Source organism: Pholis gunnellus, assembly GCF_910591455.1.
Source record: "Pholis gunnellus genome assembly, chromosome: 12".
Classification (NCBI taxonomy): domain Eukaryota; kingdom Metazoa; phylum Chordata; class Actinopteri; order Perciformes; family Pholidae; genus Pholis; species Pholis gunnellus.
The window spans coordinates 20,584,240-20,610,144 of NC_136539.1; the positions used below are offsets into that span (position 1 = coordinate 20,584,240).

At 46.0% G+C, this 25,905-nt stretch overlaps 1 protein-coding gene across 2 annotated transcripts; it reads left to right on the forward strand.

The window, feature by feature from the left end:
- Positions 1–1,918: 1,918 nt before the first annotated feature.
- On the forward strand, positions 1,919–19,950 carry akap11 (A kinase (PRKA) anchor protein 11). 2 transcript variants are annotated; one of them, XM_079170133.1, is made up of 12 exons: positions 1,919–1,992; positions 4,789–4,893; positions 5,256–5,366; positions 5,462–5,515; positions 5,640–5,771; positions 6,769–7,033; positions 7,249–11,581; positions 11,788–11,928; positions 13,679–13,762; positions 15,856–15,902; positions 16,477–16,676; positions 17,229–19,950. In XM_079170133.1, the coding sequence occupies exons 2-12, from the start codon at positions 4,831–4,833 to the stop codon at positions 17,412–17,414; spliced, it is 5,616 nt and encodes a 1,871-aa protein (XP_079026259.1). In that variant the 5' UTR covers positions 1,919–1,992; positions 4,789–4,830; the 3' UTR covers positions 17,415–19,950. The 2 variants fall into 2 exon arrangements, with proteins under 2 accessions (XP_079026259.1, XP_079026260.1); XM_079170134.1 differs by lacking the exon at positions 13,679–13,762.
- Positions 19,951–25,905: the final 5,955 nt, after the last annotated feature.

A 25,905-nucleotide genomic window follows, 5' to 3' on the forward strand; every position in this document is an offset into this window, starting at 1 on the left:
CTATTCATATCTCTCTTCTTCAATAAAACCAAATACATATGCAGTGTGTTTCCGCCTCCTTCTGTTTCCATTTCGCTTCCAGTAAAAGAATCGGTGCTATAAAATGTGAAATATCTTCAGGGGATGAAATGTGTCCCAGCTGACAGTTACACATAGATATGTAATAGCACGTTTGCCCCTTCTCAAATGAAAAAAATCTTCTGTTCAAAGTTTCCCTCTAGTGTCATAAGTATAAAATAAATCTGCTCTGCAAACAAATTGCATGAGGCATTTCAAAGTGTTGAATAGCTACATTGTGACTTTAGACTGTGGGCCATCTGTGACATTTGAATTTCTTTTGGATCACCCACATCCTTGAGCATTTCTCTCCACATCCCCTCCTCCGCTTTTATCTTTTCTCATAGTCTTGCAATGTCTTTTTTAAACCAGTAATGTTTTCAGTAGCTCATTTTACTTCAAGTCAATGTTTTTTCTCATGTCATCTCACTGCATCTCTGGCAACATGTTTTTTACTGTCTGATCCGTTCCACCTCTGTTTCACCAATTGTCAAAACCTCAACATTTTTCCCCTTGGAAGCAAAAACCCAATCGTGAAGCACATGGAATCTGTTTTATTTCCATATGTTGTGACTGTTGATGTGCCAACAGTAATCAAAAGTTTCCAGGACGAGCACGTATTGCTCCTAATTTTTCTTCTGAGATACATTAAGACCTGAAAACATCTGTTATGGTAAGGAAATGAAAACATATGGGAACCCTTTAATACATTCAGACATCAGGCTTAAGTTATGTTTTTTATTGCATTTCTTAGTTCCTGTAGGCAATAACAACAACAAAACAACATTCCTTTTCATCTGGCCACGCTGTTTTTGATGATTAGCCTTTACCAAATGGTCGCGATGACAATAACTTCCTGGAAGCCACCTGATAAGACTTAGTTTTTAAATATGCAGTGCCATTAACATGATCTCAAAATGTGGTCAATCAAATGGTGGAACAACCCATTAAACGGCCAATCTTTAAACTGCTGCTTGGCAATATTGTTGGAAACTTAATCCCTCTTCTTTAAAATGGGCATTTAGCATTGTTTCCTTTCCATTCACCACAACCAATCAAAGAGCTTTAATTTCCTTGTACACATTTTAAATACAAGTTGATTGTTTTCTTGTCAATTTCAAGAAATATGTTAAATTAAGGACTGAACGGCGGGTCATGTAACGCATTCACAGGACAATTAATTAAGGGAAAAATGCAAATGACTAATCACTAATTAATGTCACAAGAACATAGCATCAGCATTTTCAGTAATAAAACTGTGTAAATGTAAATGTCTGTGGCGAGTGATATAGACTTGTTTCAAGTAACTACATAAAGGGTGCTATTGAATTAATTAAAATGTATTTACATTGTATACTGTGAATGTATCAGGAGTGGCTTTAAAATAAATATTAAGTGCAAGATTTGGATACATTAAATGATGCATCATCACTTTTCATTGCTGTATTAGTTTGTGTGTTTAAATATTTTGTATACAATTAAATTATTGAAGACATAAATGTAAACATAAAAGTCATACAACACAACCCGCAGTTTGATTGTTCTGTGTTCGACAATGACAGAGTGCGACACACATCGATTGCTCGGCGTGCGATTGATGATGCCTCGTCACTCTTGTTTTCATGGGAAGAGCGGTGTTGGACAGGAAATGAGGAATCCAAATCATTTGTGAGATTCGGTGAAATTGAAACGTAAGACGGTAAAGTCTGTATATATCTTTTTGAACTCATCCAACGTTCAGTGCAGGTCTGGCGCTTGGGAAGGATTTAAATAGTTATTTTACCCGGTTTAAATGCTGAAAATTAGGTCAAGCGTCCCGTCAGTTACGCTACCGTTGGCAAGAAGAGTTCAAAACGGACGAGTCGTTTACGGCTCGCGCCTCAAAAACACAGCGGCTACACCGTCAACACTGCTGGAGTCCTGAGACACTGAGCGGTGAGGCAAACAAATACTTCATAACGGCACACAGCTATGTTTGGAAACATACAGAAAAAAAGACCACAGATTGCTGCTGGTTTAGGTATTTGAATCTAACTTTAACGGTACCGTTAGCTTGGTGGTGGCTAGGTGTGAGCTAACGACAATAAAGGTGACATCACAGGCCTGGTTCCGCTGCTAGCCTCCAGATGATTGACAGCCTGTCAACTTAGCAAGCTGGCTAATTTGACGTTGGTTTGACTGTCGCTTTGTGAATTTTACGATGGTTTTGTTAAGTGTTATATCTGCATAATGCGCTGCGGCTGTCCAGCGAGTTAGCCGTGTTGTGTGTGTGTTTTTTTTGTGGTCGTGAATCAACATCAGCATCTACAGTGTGGCCTGCTGCTGCGGAGGGAAACCAGCCCCACAAGCCGTAGCGTTAGCTTGTCATTCCTCCAGACAGGGTTTGGTAACGTAAATAAGCGTATTGCATGTTACGTTAGAGGTGCAGAATATAACAACCAGTCTGTTGTGTAAGCAGGAGGTCGTCAACAAAGCATGGTGTGGTATGTCACATTGCAACGACGAAGAAAATGTGCAAAATACAATATTTATGTTCAGTGAGAGCATGGTTTCTTGCATATTAAATGTCTGGCATTTGTTTAAACCCTGCTTGCAGCAGTGGTCAGAGGGACCACCACCGAGGTGACACCCTAAAATAGAATTAGATAGATTCTATCTATACCCAAGACCTAAATGTAGCTCTTGAATGTACGACATCAGTTTGACATGTTTAAGATGTGTCCACTGATTTGCTACATCAAAAGTGTGTCTTAGCAGTTGTTCTAGTATTCTCTATGGAGAAGGACTGCACATCATAACACAAGACGGCCCAAAACCTGATGATAATGAAGCCGTATCATACAAGATGGATACAATTAGTTAATCCTCACGATATAATATAGTGTAAGGAAGACGGTTGACATGACATGGGCCCTGGTATTGTCCGAGCTGGTCCACTGTCACACTGACATGCTTTACCAGAACAGAGCCATCGTTAATGTTATCAGTAACACCTGCTGTGCTGGTCCAACTATGACAAGCCAAGACATAATTCAATGTAATGTAATTAGAAGGACTCATTGGGAACTGGAGCAAGGGAATGTTTGGCATTTTTGCTGTATTTGACATTGAGAGCAGTACTATAACAGTAAACAACTATGTGTTATGTGAATATCTTGCACCTTTTTAAAGATTGCATTGAATCTTCATTCAAAATAGCTCTATGATGGAGCATCTCCTGCTCCAACATTGGTCTCAATGCAACCAGCACCACATTGTTGTCAACCACACAAAGGACTAGTTCACATATCGGAAAAATAAGTTATTCGGGTTTAGAGTGAGTCTTTCTCATGTCTTCCAGGCTGTGCTTTTCTCTCTCTCTCTCTCTCTCTCTCTCTCTCCGTTTCTGTTTATCTATCCTTCCGGCCACCCACACTCATGCTCAAAAGTTGGCCCACATCAGCTCTGAAACCAAACAAGATTTTAGACTACACAGTTTCTGGCCTTGACAGGTTGTTTTGCCGTCGCCCTTCTAAGATGATCACAAACACCCGTTTGAATCCTTTTGTCAGGATCTGCTGAGCTTCATTATCTTTGTGCAAACGATCGTAATTCGTTTTATGAATCAGCCCTTGAGGATTTCTTTAAGCCGAAACTTAGTTACACTTAATTGCAGTTTTTCCACGATATGACTAATACCGAATACATGTGGCATTACGTGACCACATCAGTTGCACAACGTGGTGATGGAGGCCAATTGCATTGCTTCTCAAATAGCATACCGCTGAATACTAAAGTTGTGAACCCAACATGAAACATCCCAGGCAGATATGTTGTTCATCTCTGTTCCAGATAGCCACAGCCATAATAGACGGCGTTGTGCCTGCTCGCCTTGTGAGTGAATTGGGATGTACTGCATAGTTGAGGTCAGGCAGCAGCAGCAGCTGGCCGTGTTGTTTTTGCGCAGCCCACCAAAGCACCCATGAGAAGCTAGGAGGTCCTGGATCACCAGAGGAAGCCAGTGGCTTGTATGCTGCCCCTCTGGTTCTCAGGATGCAGGCTGGGCTGATCAATGGGACCGCCTGCCTGTGTCTAGACTCCTCCGGCTGCTTTGGACCGTACCTCAAAGGAGAGGCTTGGATTTCTTGGGAAACTTTTGCTTCTTGTACACTGTAAATATTTTGCCTCCTTTACCCGCTCTCTCATGCTGCTTACCGAGTGTGCTTCCCCTGCTCAGTCAGAGCACACACCCCAGTTCTCTTTGCCTCGCTGTTTGATCTTTGATGCAGGCCTGGCTGTTTAAAGAATATCAAAAGAAGCAAGGCCTACTATAGCTTATCCTCGCCAGCAGGACAAGTCTAGGCCTACTTTCAAGAGCTTTATTCAGGTTATTTTCACACAGGTTTGAAGACATTGTGGTCTAGAAGTTTAGCTGTATAATCTCAAAGAAATGGTGGTACAACCCACAAGGTTAACTGCATGGCCTCCTGTGCCGAAATGTTTCGCAATCCCTTTCACAGGCTTGATCCCATTGAGAACTGATGCAGTGACGGAGCTCTTTGTCACCTCATGCTTCCTGTTTTGGCATGCGTGTGTGCGCAACAGTAGATAGCACACAACTTGTCATTGCTTTGTCATGTGATTTGTTGTGTGACAGCTGAGGAGCAGCAATCGAGATCTGGCGTTCAACATTTATGTTTCTTTTACTTGCTGCGGATTTGTTGACTCTATTTTCCACCTTTCTACCTCCAGGTGAGCGGCCGGTCAGCCAGCCACGTGCAGCGCTCTGCCGCTATGGATGCCTGTGCACGTATTAGAGGAGTCCCCATAAGGTCCAGGGCCTCAGCCCGGAGAGAGGTCTGTCTGCCGGGACACTGCATTTTATTCTGAAAGTATCTGTTGTGTACTGTGTGTTTTGAAAGGGGGATTTCCAACCCCACTCTCCAGGGATTCTCTATGGCTGCCATGACATCGGCTTTTTATTTATTTATTTATTTATTTATATTAAGAAGCATTTCTGCCGGACAAATTGAAACACACTGACTGACTGCTGCACTTTACTTCCACTTGTAATGTCGATTACAAGTGGAAGTACAAAACACTGTTCTTCGCTCCTCTTTCATGCATCCTACAGTGATGCACACATGCACATTGATTTGTCATTGTTTCTGTTAGGTAACCGTGTACTAGGGGCTTATTAACGCTGCATGTGTTTGCAGACTGTGCGTGACGGTGGGCCGCAGTGTGTGAAGAGCCTCTTTAGGAACAAGAAGGAGCTGTGCAGCGTTGGCCTGGAGCTGCCAACCAGAGACGCCACGAGGCTGACCGAGGTTTGTCACACAAACAGCAGGGCAAACATGTGCAGAGCATAGCCGTAGTCACACGCGAGACGCAGCGATACTGACCATCAACTGTGCTCTTTCAGATTCATTTTGTGTGTCTGCCTGGCCAATGTGAGGGGGACGATGTCACCCAACAGGTACGTTTTCATAATTACAAACAGGAGTTGTGACAAAACACTGAAGGAAAGCCCTGCTCAGAGACTTGTTCAATACAATTCTCATGTGGTACTGATGGCCATTTTGTGTCTTCTTCTTCCCCAGGCTCTGTTTTCTATGCCCGGAGGGCTGTGTGAGCTTCTGAGGTCCCTCCACGTTCACAGCCTCAAAAATGACGAGGTTCTGCTGCTCAGAGACTCCCGCAGGCTGGCAGAGCACCGGGACGCCGGGCCTCAGGTGGGTGACGGATCTTTCATATTGAAGGAATGTGCTCAGTCAGCATGTTTTGAGTAAAGGGGAAGTGAGCAGAAGGCAATGGACGTGAGGAAGTAATAAGAGGAAGTAAGAATGAGCTACTCTACTCATCTATCCTAACAATAAGTTATTTTCTTTATTTACAAAAAGCACCAGTGGCTCAGGACGATTATTTTGAGAGAATACTTTATAGAATATCAATAGCATTGGCTCCTGTTTTTATCAATTCCCTTAAAAAATGTGCCTTACCCTAAAACTCAACAAGTGCTAATGAAATAAAACGTTTATTTACACTAGAATCATACTTAAATAACAGATATCTTATTCTAAGACAAGTTTTTAAATGTTGAATTAGTCAAACTGAATCACTTTCTGGGTGCGCCATTTTTGTTGTATCTTCCTAAAATTCTTGCACTTGTTGAGGAAATGTTTCCCCATATTTATGGCCTTGTCTGTTCCTTCATGTAAACGGACACACCAAGTCGTTCTCAGGCTTTTGAAGAAGTGCAGGTGGGATGGATGGACGGACAGTGACGTTGTTTTTCCAGCCTAGTCCTTCTTGGTCCTGTGTGCAGTGTTTGGGTACACACAGGCCCTGCAGCTCACTCTGTGGTTTTGTCGTTTCACACAGTGAGACCTCCCACCTATCTGCAGTACTACTGCACATGCAACAGATCAACTTCGCAATCAGAGTGCAGACATAACAATACACTACCGGCCTCTCTCCGCCCTCCTGCAAGATTAGGCTAAGAAAGAATCTCATGTGGATTCAGTTTAGTTTGCTAAGATCTTTCACATTATCAGCTGCTGCTGATGATTGCAGGACACAGATCGCTTTGACAGTTTAAAGACTGTGTGCCCTAGAGCAAGGCACCAGACCCCCAACTGCTCCCCGGGTGCTGTGTACTTGTGCTTAACTTTCAGTATTTCTCTCTCCCTTGTCCTCCTTTCTTTTCTCTTTATCTCTTACCGCCTCTAGTGTTGGTTAAAAGCCGTGTGTGTGCTGAGGCACAATCCCAGCACTAGTGTCTACCCTCAAGCCAGCGTGGCATCTTTGGTGGGCTTGCTCGGGTGTTACGTGGCAGGCGTCCGCTATGCTTTGGAGCTCCAGGCTCTGCAGAGGGGCACAGCTGAGACCAGTCACCCGGAGGAAGACGACACCAACCAGTCGGTCTCATCGATCGAGGATGACTTTGTCACAGCCCTGGAGCATCTGGAGGAGGATGACGCCAAAGACAATCCCTGTAGGTTAAACATCGAATGCGGAATATCTTGTTACTTCTGCTAAATCCAAAATGGAGACGTACATCTTAAACCCGCTCTGTTTTTCATACCACCATAATCTATGCATGCTAGATGGCACTGATGAAGGCACAATGGATGAGCATGTTTTCAGTCAGCTTTCTTTTGTGGTTAACGTTTTGTCATATTTGTCTCCTTTTCATGTCCATCTCCACAGCTGCTGCTTGCTATCGCCCTTTTAGAAAGCGTGATGTGGCATCACAGACAGTCCCAGCCCACAAGAGAAAAAAGGAATTTGCAGGCGCCCGCATTATCATAGGCTCATCTTCGAGGAAGAATTTAATTAAGTCTGGTCCAGATGTATCCGTCACAGTGCAGAAGTCATCGTGCATAGAATCTCAATGGACTTACTGCAGTCCTGGAGCTCGTCTCCCCTCGCCTTTGCATAATGTCAGTGAATCGGAGGAGTCGGACTGCTCCAGCCCCAGCCCAATCATTTTCCTGGATGAGGTGGGCTACCAGAAGAGCCTGCTGGCCAAACTGGACATCCCCCAGGTTCCAGGGGGACCCAGAGAGCGAGTTGAAGACTCGGACTCTGAAGTCAGTGAATTCTTCGACAGCTTTGACCAGTTTGACGACCTGGAGGAGCTGAGCTCGGACAACTGCACTCTCGCGCTGCCTCTGGACGCCGTCAGTGCCCCGACCGCATCCAAATATGTTTCTAGGGGCTGCTCGACCAAGGGAATGAATCCTCACCGCTTTGACCAGCCCACTCTCCCAGCCAATGTGAAAAAACCCACACCCCTGAAACCAGGCTCTCCCTACTCCCTTCACTCTGAGATGCCTGACTCCCCTCGACCCGTGCAGACCCCCTCTGATGAGAACGGTGGCCCACTCTTTAGTCCCGTCAGCTCCTCAGCCTTCAGCCCCCTGGTGGACTCCAGTGGACCGCTGGCATACTTCTGGAAGGCAGATGAGGATGGACGGGATAGCTCAGAGCTACGTAAACCCCAGGATCTCTGCTCTCTGTATAAGACCTACTCAGACTTTGCGAGCAGTCTCTCCAAAGAAATTCTCGGATCTGTGTGTGGCTACCAGTCTGCTGTTGACATCAGCGACAACAAGAATCTCAGCTGCGTCTGCCACAAGGAATTTCAGAACCCATCGGGCTATCTGATGAAGCTCTCAGAAATACAAGAGACCGTAACAGTGGCCACGCTGCAGAAGAAGTCCCAGTCTCTGAAGGACGGCATTCAGAGGTTTGCCACTGACCTGGTGGAGATGAGCTTGGGCAGCGCCTTGCGAGACCTCCAAAAAGGTGTGTCCTCCTGTACCACCACCTTGTGTCACCTAGCTGCCAGGCTCACCTCCTCAGTGTTTCAAATGGCCTTCCATGAGATTGGCATGCGCCATGCCTATGTGTTAAAAGAACGAGCAATCAACGGATTAGCTGGCTTCCTGGTCGGAGAGGCTGTGACTGGGGCGCTGAAGGAGTTCCTGACAGTGAAAAAGCAGATTTTCCACAACACTGTGTCACAATTTGCTGCTGATCTGGCCGAAGAGTTAGTGTTTGAGGGCATGATGGAAGTGTGTCAGTTCTCCCACCCCTCAACCCCTCTCACCCCGAGTGATTGGTCCTTTAGCCGCGGGCAAGAGGAGGAAGAGGAGGAGGAGGAGGAGGTGGTTTCCTCCTATGCTTCAGACTTGTCTGAGTCAGTTATCCAAGAGGCCTTCATAGAGCTGTCTCAGGCTGATGTTGCCTTCACTAGCCAAGCGGCTATTAGTGTGTCTCTGGACAACATCTGTTACGTCAGTGCAGAGAACGGTAGCGCTCAAACCTGCAGTACCTTTGCTAACCAGCAGGTTTTAAGTGCCAGCTCAGCTGCAGCGGTTCCTGGGCCCTCAGGAGAGGATGCTACCTGCACAGTGAAGAAAGCCCTGTTTACTGTATCCGGCATGGCCAGCTGTATTCCTGTGCCCCAAGCAGGCCAAGCCCTCTCCCACCTCCAGGGTTCAGAGGAGAGCTGTCCTGCGTCTAGCTTGTCGGATGTCCCACAGGCCAGCCCCAAAAGAGTATCGGTATCCTCCGCCGACACCACCACATCTACCCAAACGTACCTTTACAGTCATGGAACGCAGACCCCCACACCTGGAGAAGACCCCTCCCAAGGAAAGTCTCCATTCCAAAACTTCTCTGGCAACATGGTGGATATGATAGTAACTGAGGCTTGTGAGCTAATAACTGCATCTAAGATGAAGAAGAGTTTTGGTGACTGTGCTGATTTCTTTACAAAGACGATCAGAAGCAGAAGGGACTCTTCTTCCAAGCAAGACGCGTTTAATTATGAGGCTCCAGATTCCCCTTCAAAGCAGGCAGCTGGCTTCAGATATGACCCAGGAACAGACCAAAGCATTCCTCACATTTCTTTTCAGGCAGGCTCTCATAGCCAGGGGAGACCCAGCTGTGAGGTAGACCCCAGGACCAGAGGAGTGGCTGAAATACATCCTGTGATGATGGATACTCTTGATGTGCCGGGTACCGAGATGGGTGGACAGAGGAGGATATCTGTTCCTGGGGATGACTCGGCTCCAAACTCCGGGCAAAAATCCGGTGGGACTCCTGGCACTCCCCCTTCTACCCCTCAGCAGCCCAGTGAGGTGTCCAAGGAGAAACAGATAAAACGGTTCTCCAAGAAGCTGAAAAGCAAGCTGGCTAAGGAGTTTTCCCCTGCTACCCCCCCACCCACTCCTCACGATCAGCCTGAGCCCGGCCCAGGGCCAAAAGACGTCACCCCCGAGGCAGACAAGGCTGAGTTTATGCTCAAACTGATGAGGTCTCTCTCTGAGGAGGCAGACGGCAATGAGGATGAAGAGGAGGACGAGTTGGCAGAGGAGGGCCGTGTTGGTGGCACAAACAGATGGTTAGAGTCGGGGGGTGGCCGGCATGAAGTGAACCAGATGTCCGCTCGCAGAATGTCCAACAAGGAAGCTCTCCACTATGCTGAGCGGTTGGCTTGCCACATCGTCTCCATGGCCACAGAGATGGACACCCTGGGAGTGACAGAGGAGGAGGAGGAGGAGGAGGGGGAGGTGAGCAAGGGCGGCGAGAGGAGGAGAGACAGCGTGGCTCAGTTCTCGGAGCAGACCCTGAACACCTTGTGGGTCTATGCCGGGGAGGTGGCGGGAGAGGTCATCAATGATGTGAAGAGGATGGTGAGCTCTGCACAGCAGTGTCCATACCACAGAAGAAGAAGCTTTGACAGATCTGGTTCTGAATGTTTGCATCACCAACACCAGTCTCAACCCAGTACAGAGCAGAACAGAGACTGGAGGGTAGGGAGGCTGGCTGAGCAATGGTCCAATGACCTGATAGCCTCCGTCTTCCGGTCTCCCACCTCCACTTCAAGCACCAGCTCCAGCTCGGGCCTGTCCTCCGAGTATCCTAGCTGTGAGAGCGTGACAGATGAATATGCTGGCTATCTCATCAGGGTGCTGAAAAAAGAGGGAGGCAATAGGGAGTTGGTCCTGGACCAGTATGCGAGCCGCTTGGCCTACCGCTCCATAAAACTGGGCTTGGCCCATGCCAGTCGCAAGATCAAGCATAGATCCTCCAGCACCCGCCTTTACTCGTCCAAGTCGCTGCCAGATGAATGGAAAGCCTCTGGTTGTGAAGCAGCCCCGCCCAAGGACAGAGCAGAGTCAGTGGTTTGTCCCTCAGGCAAGGATGCTCAGTGTAGTTGCAAGGACTCTGAAGAGCAGAGTCAGAGGGAGTACATGGATCTGGTCAACTTCGCAGAGTCTTTAGCCTACAACATCACCTGCGATGTGACACGCAAGCTGCATCTTTCCTCTGCACGACTGCCCAAGTCTCTCACCGACTCCTGTTTGTACAAGAAATCCAAACTGGAAGACATGGCAGAGAGTCTCATCAGGAACTCCTTCTCTTGCCCCCTGTTGTCCAAGGAGGGTAAGAGCAGGCATTACCACAGTACAGGAAGCCTGTATGATGGAGGCTACAGGAGCCGGGTGATGCAGGTCGTCGAGCATTATGCCAGGAAAATAGTTGATGACACTCTGAAGATGAGCCTCGCGTCAGTTGGACATTCATCCCGGGAGCACCAGAGGACCCAAGGCCAGGACAGACACTCTCACACCCAGAGGTTGTCTGAGGGCCCATCACTGGGCCACGCAATGGTGGAGAGGACGTGCCGGTATTGTCAGGTCCAGGAATGCCCGTACTGCACCAAACCCAGCAGGCACCACCACCAGCCCGTATTACAGAGGAGCAGAAGGGGGCCGGAATCTCAGGCAAGGGCCGAGCGGCTCTCTAGCCTGGAGATTCCCAAGATCCACATCGACCGGGACCACAGGGCGGTGTTCGCGGGGGAGATGGTGTCCATGGCGATTAACACCGCTAAACGCGAGCTGAGCAACACCAGCCTCAACGCTGACAGCGGCATCGGCCATGACGGAACCAGCTACGCCGAGAGCCTAACTGCTGAGATCATGACGTCGGCCCTGACCAACATCTGCCAGACCGGCAACATCAGGTAACCACATCAAGAGTCACATTAGTAGTTGCTTTTGTCTGTTCTGTCATGTTCAATGCATTCATATTGTGTATATAGGAAAAAATGGTACTTTAAAGCTGCTACTATTTCACATTTACTTCTTATCTGACATTTTAATACACTGAGAGAGTTTTCATCATGAATTTGTAAATATTAACATCGTTTTTGTCATCGTCTGCATTTAGCTTCCCAGGTAGGGAAGCCACTGAGTCCTCTGTGTCCCAGCAGCTGAGCGTAGGAGACGACAGTCTGGGCAGCTGGTCCAACCTGAGCTTTGAGGATGAGCACCCAGACGACAACAGCAGCTTCCTCCACCTCAGTGACAGGTAAACAAGCACTGGCCTTCTCATATGGAACATACCAAATATCCGGTTAACTGTAGAGCACCGCTGCAGTTATCTCCCCTTCTGTCAATATTTCACTGTAGTAGTAGATAATACAGTTTTGTCTTCCCATTGTCTCCCAGAGGTGATAGGGTATCTTTTTTCCAACAGGGTGGTAGATAACAATGTTTCAGCCACTACGTTTTCTTTTTTTTAAATTTAAATGTGAACCTTCTAATCACGGGTTCTATAAAAGAGCAATAACATACAGTCAGATAAGAGAACATTGGATGTGTAGGAAAAATACCATTTGAATTTGAACACATTGGTCACAAGCTGTGTGATGGCACAGTTGAATTCTCTGGGGAAAAGTCTGACGTGGGTTTGATACTTCAGTTAGAGGGACTAGAATTATTTTCCTGTGCGGTCATGGACTCTGGACTTAAAGAATCACTTTAGTCGTGCTGTGCTGATGTGTGCCGTTCATCTCCTCGGACCCAGAGCACTACAGAAACACTCTTTTCCTGCTAGTGTTGGACAGCAGCCGTCTCCTGTGGTTGCGTCTAGATGGGAGGTTTCCCAATGTCAGCACAGGGCACAGTGTTGTTTGCGAACCTCATTTAGACTTCACTGCCAAAATGCAATTTTCTCTAATTTGTGCAGCAGTTGCATTATATGGGAGCTTTTTCGGATATGTTGTTTAAACATTAAATGTAGTTGTCTCTGCTGCCAAGTTGTGTTTGTGAAATCCACCACAGGGATACGCACAAAGTAGTAGTAGTGACAGAATTGGCCTTAGGTTAAAAAAAAAAACACACACAACAAAACAGGATGTGAGTGACATGATATCATGTCTCCAGCCTCTGGGAGTCAAGTTGTTGACATTTCTGGGAAAGGTTGACATCTCTATGGAAGCAAAACTGACAACATTTGAGATCCGTTCCCAAGATCCTCAAAGGACACAATGTGTTAGCGTCTAGTTATTTTTGCCATCGGGGCCAAGTTAATGTATCATAATATTTTCTAAAGGTGTGTCCTTGAGTGCTCTCGTCCCTACAGGCAGTGTTGCTATAGGAGCAAAGTCCCCCCCATGGGCAATTCATTAGGCAGATTAACTAATGGAAAGGAAAAAACACACCTTTTGAAGGTGTCATCGGGACACCGAGCGTGACGATTGACTAAATGAAGAAACTCTCACCATGTGTCATTCGCTCAAACCGCAGAGAGAAAGCTGCAGCTGAGGTAATGCAGATTAACAGACGGTATTTTTAGGTCTCAGAAACGTTTCCTCCCTTCAGCCTCACGCCACCGTGTGCAGGTTCCAGCCAGCAGGCTAATCATTGACTAATTACAGATGGTGTGTGTATGCTGGTTGTCCTGGCGGGACCCTCAGGATGAACCGTATTGCGTGAGGACAAGAATGTAATGATCTCACATCGTAGGCCTTTAGCAACAAATGGTCTCGATCAACATGGCAGATGACTCAGTGGGAAAAATCTGCATCATTACGAGAACCCGCCTCTGTTTTTTAACCTCACCTGGCATTTCAATGGATTATTCCCAAAATGCCAGAAAAAGAATGTCATCAACCCCCGAGTATTGTTTGTTGAAGCTACATGATGGATGGGCTCATTACAGCCAGTGGGATGAAACCACCGCCATGTCTTAACGTCCCGATGTTTGTTCCATTTCGTTAGCGAGTAGCCTCCGCGGGTGTTACAGTGGTGCGTTACCTGCCTTCTCTCTCCAGCAGCAATGGGAACAGCAGTAGCTGGAGCAGCCTGGGCCTGGAGGGGGAGGCGTGTGAGGAGCGCATGTCGTTCTCTCCCTCTGACAGGTTGGTCAGCAACCTTTTGACTAAAAAAAACTGTTCTTTTTTAAAAAGCCCGTTTAGACCGGGGGGGTTTACCCAGAATGAGACAAAGAAATAGTTTTACTGTGAAGCCAAATCTAAGTCTGCAGACGTGTAACGGATCCATCAGTGGAAAATCTCAGCACAAAATTGGAACCAGGAAGCTGCTTCATCATGTGAAAATAATTTAGAAGATTGTACAATGGCATTTTGATTTATACTTTGTCTCATACTAGGAACCACCAGCCGCTTGCATGACCACACCAAGCTGTAAACATAAATAGGCTTGACATATGCTTGTTGATTGTAATGTCTGCATGCGATGTATTGCCTCAGCTTTGCTGCTTTCATGTTGTTTTGTTGCTTAATAGAATAATGTCTAGTGCTCTGATATTTAAGGGGTCTTGCCCTCTTTTACATTAATGCTATTCAACTGTTCAAACCCACTAATAGGTTCAATTCACTTCTAATAAAACTCTACCGCAGCATTGACTCATTGAATTCGCACTGCCAGCCATTTATAACAACAATCCCATTTCTCGGGTCACTCGATGTGTTTTTGCTTCCGTCCATGCTGCCGCTCATAGCAGTGTCTCATAGCAGTGTCTCATAGCAGCGTCTCATAGCAGTGTCTCATAGCAGTGTCTCATAGCAGTGTCTCATAGCAGTGTCTCATAGCAGTGTCTCATAGCAGTGTCTCATAGCAGTGTCTCATAGCAGTGCAGTATGTTCATCAACGTGTTCATCAACATGTGCTTGTAGGCAATCTTTTTAATGCAAAGAGCTGCCACGGTAATGTTATCCTTTTTAAAGGTGCAATGTGTCAAATCTGGCCAGAATTTTAGTTTAAAAATATTGTCAAAAAATAACATTATCACAAGAGTGTGAGGAAGTAACAGCCCCGCCCGTCTTGTCTTGTAGTAGAGTAGCTTTTTAAATACCTTATGGCTGTACATTTAGATTGTTAGTACTCGGTCGTAGAGGTGAAATGCTGCTTTGGAGCAGTTGGCGAGGCGTTACACGTCGCACCTATTAAACAACAATGTGTCCTGGGTTTTATTTTAACAGTGTAATAATGAATGAGTTCACTTCTCAGATGTCGGAGTTTCCCCACAGAGATCAATGCCTCACAACTACAGGATCATTTCTCACAAACGATACAGCATAGTAACCGAGGATTTCAGACCAACAGTACGGTGTCGCCCACTCCTTCGTCGCTAGACAACGTCATGCAGCACGGAGGATCAAACAGTTGGTCAGCTCAGAGCCGGCCATGAGGTGGCAGGTTTCTCACAGATTCAGATTTTTGTTTTTGTCACTTCTAAACAATTAAAGATTAAGATTGTTAGAAACAAATACTGTCCTGTATGGTATAATATACATGTTCCAGTGCGTCACCGTCAGCTGTTTCTGTTCAACGTTTGATTAAAACAACAAAAACATTTGCGTTTAGTTGCCAGTTGCAGCAAATGCACTGGTGGGTTTGTGCACCTCAGGCTCTGCCTTTAAGGGCCATAGATGATACATCTAATATGACTCAGTTATTGTCCTTTATCGCGTGACTTTATAGTTGCTGCCATGTGTCTCTTACTTTTCAGTCCTCTGCTTTGATAAAGTCATCGCTGCTTCATGATCCTGTTCATGAAAACAGTAAAAGGCGTCTCCCTTCTGGAGAGAGAAGGATCTCCTGATAGTCTATCGAGCCGTGACGTAAACATGTCTGTAGCTGTGGGCCGTGTCAACAACACCGTGATTAACAATCTTATAAAAGTTGAGAAATGACTGTTTACCTGTTGACAGAAAGGATAAATCCACTTTCACACTGATCAAGTGCTCTGACTCATTGTGTCTTAACAAACAAACAATCTACAAACATCTCCCTCGACGTGTGTGTGAGTCGTCTCCTGATCAGGATTGCTTTGACTACAGTGCATCTTCTGATACCCTGCTGTGCTTCCTATCAAAGGCCTGGAAGCTCGAGCATGCTCATTGGCCTCTGTGTCTGCCTTGCATGCAGCCTCATGTCCCCAGCCACTTCCTACTTCTCACTAACCTGTGTGACATTTCCCATCCCACAGTGACCATACAGAGGACAAGGAGGCCGAGGTCAAAGAGGAATCCAGCGGTAAGGATGCTTTCCTGGCTGCGGCCACAGCGTTTAATGCCCGGGTTTTCTAATTCAATACAAGCTATTGTGAACAAGACTCTCTAATAGAGCCGTTTAACATAGCTCACTTTTGGAGAGCAGAGGGACATAGAGAAGAGACCCCCCCCACCCCCCTTCCTAATTTGAGGTCTTGCTCTTTCCACTCTTTGAGATTCAGAACAGTTGCCGTTGATTCCGGCCGGCTGTGTGCGTCTGTCTGTCTGCCTGTCTGAGTGTGTTGTAGCCGGGGATTTTACCACCCCCGTACTCAGACACACTAATGCTCATTCAACCACTCCACTCCCTCCTCAGTCATTCATGTGTGTGTGTGTGTGTGTTGGGGGGGACTCCTTGTTGGGTCTGTTGTACTGTGGGAGTGTGGGAAAAAGAGAGCAAAGCGCCGCTACATGTAACACTTATCGTATCCGTCTGTCTTTTGAGATGTACTGGAGAAGAGCAGAATGTGTCTGATCAGTGTTTCAGTGAGCCAGTCTCATGAGAGTGCTCTGTAGAAGGAGACTCGTGAATGAACCACGTTTGGTCTGTGCTGCAGGGACTCTCTGCGTGGACAGGACTCAGGTGCAGGCTCCCAGGACCGCGCTGGTCGTAGTGAACTCGGATGTCAGGGAGTTCGGGCGCGGCCCTCAACACGTGGCCCTCGACCCCCAGCTCAGGAGCATGCTGCAGTGGGTGGCGGCCTCCATGGCCGACATCCCCCAGGTCCAGCTGGGTCCCGACAGAGAGCTCCAGCAGGTGATTGCCCTCGGCCCGTTGTGAACGTGTTCAATACAATTTAAATCCATCCTCAACAACACAGAGATACAAAACCTTAGAAATAGCTTTAGAGTTGCCAGTTCCTAACTGAGCACATGGGGACCTCTGCCCTCTCTGAATATTACAGTTAATATTCAGTTCTGTGTTGTAATCTTTGAATGTCGCTTCTAAGCTTTGGCTTATTCTAAATCTCCTCGTTCCATCTGTCCTTTATGAATCTTTAGACTGACAATAAAATGTAAATCAGAAAGAGAAAAGCTCTGACAAAGGTTGATTGTGTGCCCTGTCCCAATTAAAGATCACTTTGATAAGCCTCTCCTCTGGCAACTAGACAAGGCGGCTCCACCGCTGATTCACATCTCTGCTTTATGAGACATTTCTCGACATGACAAATGAGAATCTCTTACACATTTACCCACATCCCATTTCCTGGCAGCGCACGAATACTCATAAATCTAAATTACAATTGATAAACCTCCCGCGGCCTCCTTTTTGATTATGTAAGTGAATGATAACGTTGTGCCCTTTCAGCTCGCAGCGGTGGTCCAAAGGCTTCGGGAGAAGAGGTGGCGGGTGGGAGAGCTGCTGCACACGCTGCTGCGCTACTGCGAAGAGGGCCAGACGCACAGTCAGCCGCCGGCCAGAGACGAGGCCCTGCAGGCGGGCAGGGAACCTCACCGCGTCCCCCTCTTCCAGTGGCTCCTGGAGCACGCCTAGGTCCTCATCTCCTCTCCTCTCTCCTCAGTTCCTAACAGGGCTTTGCAAAACTCCACTGCCCCTAGAGGGCGCCATACTAATCTATCTTTCTCTGATGAATGTGGGCGGCGTGTGTTTTGCATTGCATGCGGTGACCAGCAGTACCTCTGTCGTGATTTATTTTTCTTTCCGCCTTCTGTTTATGTTGTTGGAGATTCATTATTTAACGAGCTGTCTCTCCCGCCCACCTTCACGTCTGAATTGAAGCCCTCACACCTTGCTGCCATTGTGCTTGAGCTACACACACACACACACTAAAATAAAGGTAGACGCAAAAGAGAGAGAGAGACGCACTTCCCATCTATTCCAGACAGAAGTCAGTGAGTTGAGAGAAAGAGAATGTGTTTTTTTTTTTGTTAGGGAATCCCCATAGCTGCTGGTCGGATGATGTCATCACACCCACAGCTCACCTCTGTGGTGTTTCCACATGTTATGAGACCAACTGTGCGCTCACACACACACAAACACACACACACACACACACACACACACACACACCACACCCTTGTATTATCAGAGGGAACCCGAGATACACCAACACTCATCCACAGTAGTGTTCCATTGCGACTCCGTCGGCTTTAGTGACGTTTTTTGTTAAATGTCGATAACGTGACTCGTCACATTTGACTGCTAATGCTGCCATACGTACAGATTGACAAGGCATTGTTCAATTTGCAAAAACCCATATCTTCAGTAAATTGTGCTACACTGTCATTATGCGTTGATGATCAAATGGGCCGTTCACTTGGCGGTTGAATGATAATTAGCACTTGATGAAGCTGCCTCTTGCCATTATCGGTATTCCTGTTGTGTCTGTAACGCTGCTTGCCGAGCCTCAATCTCCTTGGTTGTCAAACTTAGTAAAAATACTTGGAACGGATGATGATTACTGTGACGGTTGGGATCAAAAAGTATATATTTTTTGAAGGTAGAGTATGTCTAATCAAACATGAAATGCTGCTCAAAGCTATGAAGAAGAAGAAAAAGCCACGATGTTGGTTTTAATGTTGCCAAACGTAGCTTACAAGGTGACTCTCCTCCAGTCAGTAGTAAGTGAGTGAGTGAGTGATCCACCCCCGGTCAGCTGTGGCCCCCACGTCCAGCTCCAGGGAAGATCCAGTGACGCAGATCGTGGATATTTTAGTAATTAAAGACACTCCTCTGGTCTGCACCTCCAGAACCACAAACTAGCAGCATGTGCGTAGCTCAAGCTTGGAATGAGGAACTCGGGTACCAAAACTACAACACAGCACTAACTCCTCTTAACACGCACACACACACTTGTTACTCACCAGCCTCCCCATACGTGTGCCTCCACACGCACAGCACTACTAGCTGAGATGCACTTTTTCTTTTTTTTCTTGATTTGGCCAAAGGAGAGACTGGGCATTTCCAGCCCTCTCCTCCCGGCGTGGCCGTGAACCTACATGCACAGAACTCCCTCCTCAAAGGAGAGATCATTGGGATGCATGGTTTCATGGTTGCTATTTATTTAGTCTTTTCTTGAATGAAGGACCCCAAGGATGACACGGCGCTTCAAGGTTCCTCAAATTTAATACCAGGACTTTTCCCCCTCTTGAGTTTGAAACACTGTAATATAGCACATTCTTCATCTGTTATTCTAAACTAAGTGTTGTTGGTGGTGCTCACCCGCATGGCTGAATCTTCATTGGCTTTTACAGCTGAGCGTTCTTTATGTATTAGCTGAACTGAGCTGCAGTGATTGCTCTTGTGTCCACGCTGCCTCTGCAGGCCTGTTACTGCTTAATCTGCAGGCTGCCAAACGGTCGTATAATCTTAAAAAGGTGTTTGTCCTGTATGATTTGTTTACATGCGAAAATGATTATATCATAAAATCCACTATTTTTAAAAGATAAAAATCCAAAGTGATCCCTACTGTTAATGATACTAGTGGAAAAGAAGAGAGTCAAGTATTAACCTGAGAAGTGCGAGTGCATTTATCTTGGTTTACATGAAAGGAATGTATTAAGAGTCATCGCCTGACACAGTGTACAGATTCTCTCCCCGTGTGAATGTGTCGTTGTTGAAGTAGGACTTTCCCAGGTTACTTTTCATTGTTCAGCCCCCTCTTTTCTTTCTTTCTTCGGTCTACTTTACGTTCCTGTGCATCCCACATGACCTATAGCTCTATATTGTGTTTGTGAAAGCTGAATGTTTACTTGCAAAAGACTCCATTTAGAAGCGGACGCTGTAGATCTGTCGTTCCCAGTGTTACGTTCTGACCACAGGCAGGAAAATAAGAAATGAAAAGAGAGAAGAACCTCACCTCCACTCACTCCTGTATTGTTCCCGCTCCCTTGTACAACCCTGCCAAATGAAGATATTTAATAAGTTATGTAAGTTATATATCAGTGAGTTCACTGCTTGTTCTCCTTAGTGGCATCGATGAATAGTTTACACACTCTGAGCTTGAAGTCAAAAACTCTAAATTTGTTTATGTGGAAGCTTGGTGTGACAATAAAGCTTTTTTCATGTGCTCTTATTTATCGTCTTCTGTCTTTGTGATATCGTTGTTTCTCTTTGTCGAGGTGTGGCATTACTTATAAAGTCTATCATGTTACAAACATGGAAAATTCATTTAGCGTAAGCCTTTTGCTTTACTTACAGGTTTCCATTTGATGCTCGTTTATACTTCAACTCCACTGCATGTCAAAAGGGAATATTTGTAGTATAATGTACCACACTGTACTTGTGCTCTGCTACATTTAGTTAACAAAATTACAAGTTAATCAAAATGCTGCTTACACACTGCAGTAATGCATCAATAATGATAATATAAAAAGCACATTTTGCTTATATTATTTCTGTTCTATGTAAAACGTTCTTCCCCCACTGGCATCCTTACACTTTAAACGTTCATGAACATTAAATCCCCAAAGATCCAGTTTGGTCAGACATAAGTAATTGTTACAGTAAATCGCAGCAGCAGTGATGTACTGTATCAGGAACTACACCACATCAAAGTAATACTTTATACTGTCAGCGAAGTAGCTTAAACACTTTGACGACAGTTCTGTCTCGGCTTGTTAATCCATCACATGAAGAACACTTATTCGGGGTGGGTGTGTCGGTGATAACAGCCTGCTGTTCACTGCAGTGAGTCCTCCACGCCAATTACACGGCTGTCACTTTACTGGCCAAAGGCTGCTCCCCCTCCTTACTGTTAACTTGTGCTGCAGGTGCCAAAAGAAACAGAAGGGATGTGTATCCATCAAAGCTGGGTCTCAATAACAGTGCTACACTTCTTGGCTGTGCCTGGATACAGCCGCACAAAACAAGCCATTGTTGCTGTGTGATTAGACCGTGCCACACACATGCACAAATGTGTAATCGGGTAATGTTTGCTACAATGGACAGTACCTGTCAGTGACGGCTCTCGGTGTAGAGGATGAATGGAAGTGTCTGTCTGACACGGAGGGAGAGAAAAAGAAGAAAGAGGGAAGGTGGGAATGCCTAATTGCAGGCTGTGTAGTGATACAGGAGGCGAGGAATGTGTCATGACGAGCACATCTCTGATCTTTTTGAGCGGCGGGAAGCAAGAGGCCATACAAGGATATGGTTCGGCTCGGCTTGTGGGCGACCTGGCTGAGTCAAGTCATCTCCAGCAGGCTTCAAATTAGGGGGGGATGGAGATCTGAAACTCTGCAAATTGCTGTCGCCTCTTGGTGAGAAAGAAATGCTTACTGGGAAGATGACAAGATTTGGTATTTCCTGTTCTTGTTCCTGAGCAACAGGACAGATCTTTATTCCGTCCCGAGTCAGGGAGCAGCGCGAGACTCTCGAACATCCATTCCTGTGACAGCGTTCAAAGCCGACGAGGCCTCCTCAAAGATTTAATCACACAAACAAGAACATACGGAATGTATAATATCACATGTTAAAACCCACATCGGTATGTGAAGAGTTCATGATGTGTTACCCTTTTATTTAGCTAATTTGTCCATATTGTCAACACGCATCAGGCATTATTTGAATGGCTGGATCGGTTCTATCTGAGCGAGTGAGCCCAGCAAAGAAAGAGTAAAAATAAATTGGGGAAAGTCCCATTACTAACTGATGTGGGTACAGACCGAAAAGACATTTCAGCGCGTACTATTTCCCAGTTTATTGAACAAAATAAACATTGTGATTAAATTGGATTAAACAATTATGGCTGTGATTGGTTTATTGATTGATAAATGGCTACAAAGTGGAAGTATAATACGGCTGTTCTACAGATATCAATGTCAGATATAGAGGTTTTAGAGGCTGTGAGCTAAACATCCCGACTCAAGGTCCACTTACTAGCTTTTCTTCTGTCTGACTGTCTTCATGAACAGATTGAGTTTGCCCAGTTTTTACGGAGATTAACTTGTTCACATGCAATTAAGAGGATTTCATACATTTCTAGGATTTCTTGTCCACATTGGCGTAAAGGTTTATTCTTGACCATGCGAGTATTTATGACTAAACAATCCCAATTTAAGGCCCACTTACTAGTTTTTTCCCGAGCTTTCAGCCAAATCACACAAGAAAAACAACGACTGATTGTACCGATCAATAGCATCAAGTCTGATAATACAGGTCGAGGCCCAGTGAGTCCAACCGCTGACTTTTTCTAATCCCTGGCCACACACTGGCACACGCAAAACATAACAGCATTACTCTGGACGGGGTGGGTGAGTGACACAGACCAAGCATTACTTAGAGTGCGTCAGTTGATGTGAGTAGCCGGGATGATACTGAAACATGACCACAGAAACTCTAATGGAAGATTGCAACAGCTTCACAGAAGTGAAGCCACAGGAACGCAAGTGAGACACAACAGCAGTTTACGAGGACCTCGGATGCTCTGACCGTGCACAGCGTACGAGCACAGACACACACAGTCAGTACAGCGATGTGATGTATAGCTGTTATTGTGCAGGAAAGGATCAGTCGGCGACGTGGAGAGACAGACAGGAGCCCAATAGCATACCACCCTCAGACTGTTTCACAGTGGTGTGGTCTCACACACACACACAGACACAGACACACACTCTCTCTGACATCAGATAGGCTGGGTCCTGGCTCAGTTGGTGCATCCCCCCGCCGTGTAGATGTGTGAGTCACTGACATCACTTCCCTCCCAACAGCAACAAACGGTCGGGTTGTTGGGAGAGTCCACTGGATGAGGGGAGAGGAAGGGGGGGCCGTTTGAGTCAAACCCATGGAATCCATGATATACTGTGCTGGGCTTTGTGTTGGAAGGGGGAAAACCAGCTACATCATCTCTGCTAAGCTTTTGTTTACTCCGGCCCGAAGAACATATCCTTTGTTTTGGGTTTTTTCTTCGTGGTGCATCTGCTCTTTGTTTCGTCACCGTGAAGTTAAAGGTGTGAGCGGTTAATGAGCCGAGGGACTGAATCGCGGAGGTGGGTCTGAGGTCATGCTGGATGACCCACTGTACTGTAGCATGCAGAGCAAAGAGGCACTTCCAAAGGTTTTGACTTAAAAGCTCATTCGAAAATTAATTTTCTCCTGGAACTTGTGGTGGTGAATTGTTTTTAGGCAGAGGTTGTAGCGCCGCAGTCCAAAAAACCTCCAGACCCAACGGTAATTGTGAAAAGGTTTATGGAGTGGAAAATCTAAGTGTTTTCTTATTTTAATACTTAGTATCCAATTTCAAAACTGGATTAATGAAAGAAGGGAGTTTTTAAGTCATTTTACGTTTCGCAATTCCACCACCGGCATCTTGAAAGGGATTTAAAAACGTTTCGTGACTTTGTTTATTCTGAGCTTCTTCTGAGCTTTCCCAAACGTCTTTTATCTGACATCTGATGAGCTCATCTTATATATATATATACATATATATGAAATGCTATCATACATTTACTGTGATTCCATTATATATTTGATGAGAAAATCTGATCAGTAGGATTTTTCACCATTTCAGAGATGTTTTCAAAGTAACGTAAATATATAAATATCTAGAATAAATACATTATACGCTAAACAAATACTAGTACTTGGTCCCATATTTAAAAAAAACCTATGGGGTCTGCTTTAAAAATCCTCCTGTGATGTTTAAGCTGATGTCATGGTAACAGAAGTTGTGGTGCACTTCCTTAATCCTGTTTGCTTTATGAGTGAGGGCTCGACTAATGAAAGATCCCACGGAGTCACCGCCGGGGAGCTGGAAACACTTTCAAAACGTGAGGTGAACCGTGACATTTCCCTGCTATTGTCTGCTTGTTTCCAGTGGTGACCACATAGTGATGCTGTAACTCTCTGTGTGTGTGTGTGTGTGTGTGTGTGTGTGTGTGTGTGTGTGTGTGTGTGTGTGTGTGTATGAAAACCAGGCAGCAGGCATGGACAATAACTCAGACGTTTAACCTCCCAGGGCAACTCAGACCTTGGGCACAATGGAAGCTATCAGCGTGGGAGCGAAGGGTCGGAGACAGCGCTGAAAGGAGCGAGGGAGAATAGATGCAGATAAGAGCGTAATGTCGGGGGGGGGAACGGCTGAATCACGTTGAAATGATGAGTGTTTATCTGAAAAGGATTGGAAGGGAGCAGAAAGAGAGGGCCGTGGGCGGAGGGGAAATATCCCGGTCAAGAGAGGCTGCTGGTGATTCCCAAACTGACGACTCTGTTTTGACTCTTTGGTGATTAAAAACAGCAGATGGAGCTCCGTAGCGTGGTAAATAATATTAGCTGTTATCTGATGAAAATGGCTAGTGAGCCTGTCTGACTCACAAAAACAACAAGCTGGCGCACACTGCACACTGCACACCATTGCTCCCACCCTGGAGGGATAGGCAACAGCAGAGGGAAGCGTTCACTGTTTCAGTCAAGAGGCGTCGCTTCATCCACTGTTGTGTCTCTGCTCATCGCTTGTCAGCTTTCCACCCACTGCTCTATTGACTCAGGTGCGTGCTTAAGTTTGGGTTTAACAGACACATGCATGAGGAAACATCTTGACAAATTATGTTTCTCGATGACCTCAGGGCACTTCCTCCGAGCTCACGCCCACCTTGGACGACGACAGCGCGGCCTGTGTCTTCAGGCCCGGGGCCGGGCCGCTTTGATGTGACCACAGAGAGGAAGCAGAGGTCAAGTCTGGGAGATCCTGACATGGTTAACTGAATGAGAGATATCTTGCTGCTGTCATGGTCGGTCCTGCCTTAGGGGTTTTTCCTTTTTCCTCCTCCTCCTCCATCCTCGTCCACCTCCTCCTCCTCGTCTTCCCACACCGGTTCAATGGCAGTCAAACTGGCAATGTTTGACTGTTGTAGGAATGAATGCTTCACAAGAACGATGCGGTTTTTAGAAATGAACTAAGAACAAGAGGTCGTCCAAGACGTCAAATTTACACAGCATGCTTCACTGATCTGCTCACGAGCACCCAGCCGGCCAAAACCACACCCTGCTCTTTAAGGCTTCAATATTAAAGTCGAGGTGAAAGGAAAAATGGTGTTATAACCTTTTTAGATCACATCCCCAGTCATATTGTGCACAATATATGCAAAACCGAATCATCTGTTCTTCCTGTATAAAGATGGGCTTAACCAACCATTCATGATATCCATCCACTCTGTAGTGCTACAATCCAAAGGATCGTATTTAAACTTGTAACTGCATACCACTCGAATATTCAGTTTCACTGTAAAATAGATCACAGTGCAGACGCTAAAGACGCTTTAAAGAGTGCGTGAGACCCGATTCCAGGTTACCATACGTAAAGCAACTAGAGCGTGGGATTGTTATAGCTAATTCGCTGAGTCACTGGAAGCTCTTCCCACCGTCAGGGGGAAATGTAAGGATCTCTTGTTTGGTCAGAAAACACTGTCTGCAACGTGATGTAAGATGGAGAGACGAGAGGAGACGAGAGGAAGAAGGGAAACGAGGGAGCAAAGAGGGAGCAAAGAGGAAGGAGCCGAGGGTGAGAGGATGTTGGAGCACCGGGGGAGTGCTGACAGACCGAGTGTTTAACTTTTTGCCGAGTGTTTTGGGCCCTGAGTGGGGGAGCGACATGTGTGTTCACACGCGTTTTAAACAAGGAAAGCCTGGCTCCTCCCACTGACTGAGCAAAAGTCCATCATTCGTTTGAAGCTGCGTGTGCCCACACAGGCCACAGAGTCTTTATCTGCATATTTTTTGCCATCGTGGCATCGGTCTAGAGATGGCAATCACTTTGGTCCATAACTATTGGGTGGATTGCCATTAAAATTTGGTAAACGTTTTCATGGTTTCCGAGCCTAATGACTTTGGTGTTCCCCTGACGTTTCACCTGGCGCCACTGTGAGGTTTTGAGTGAATTTTCTCGACATCATTTCTGCAGCTGTTGAAATTATAAAACAGATTTTCATGTTTACGCTCAAGATGAATTGTAATAAACTTGTCATTTTGAGCCTCAACTAAAAAAATGTAATTTGTCCAATACGTAGACAAAACTAAGATGGTGAACATG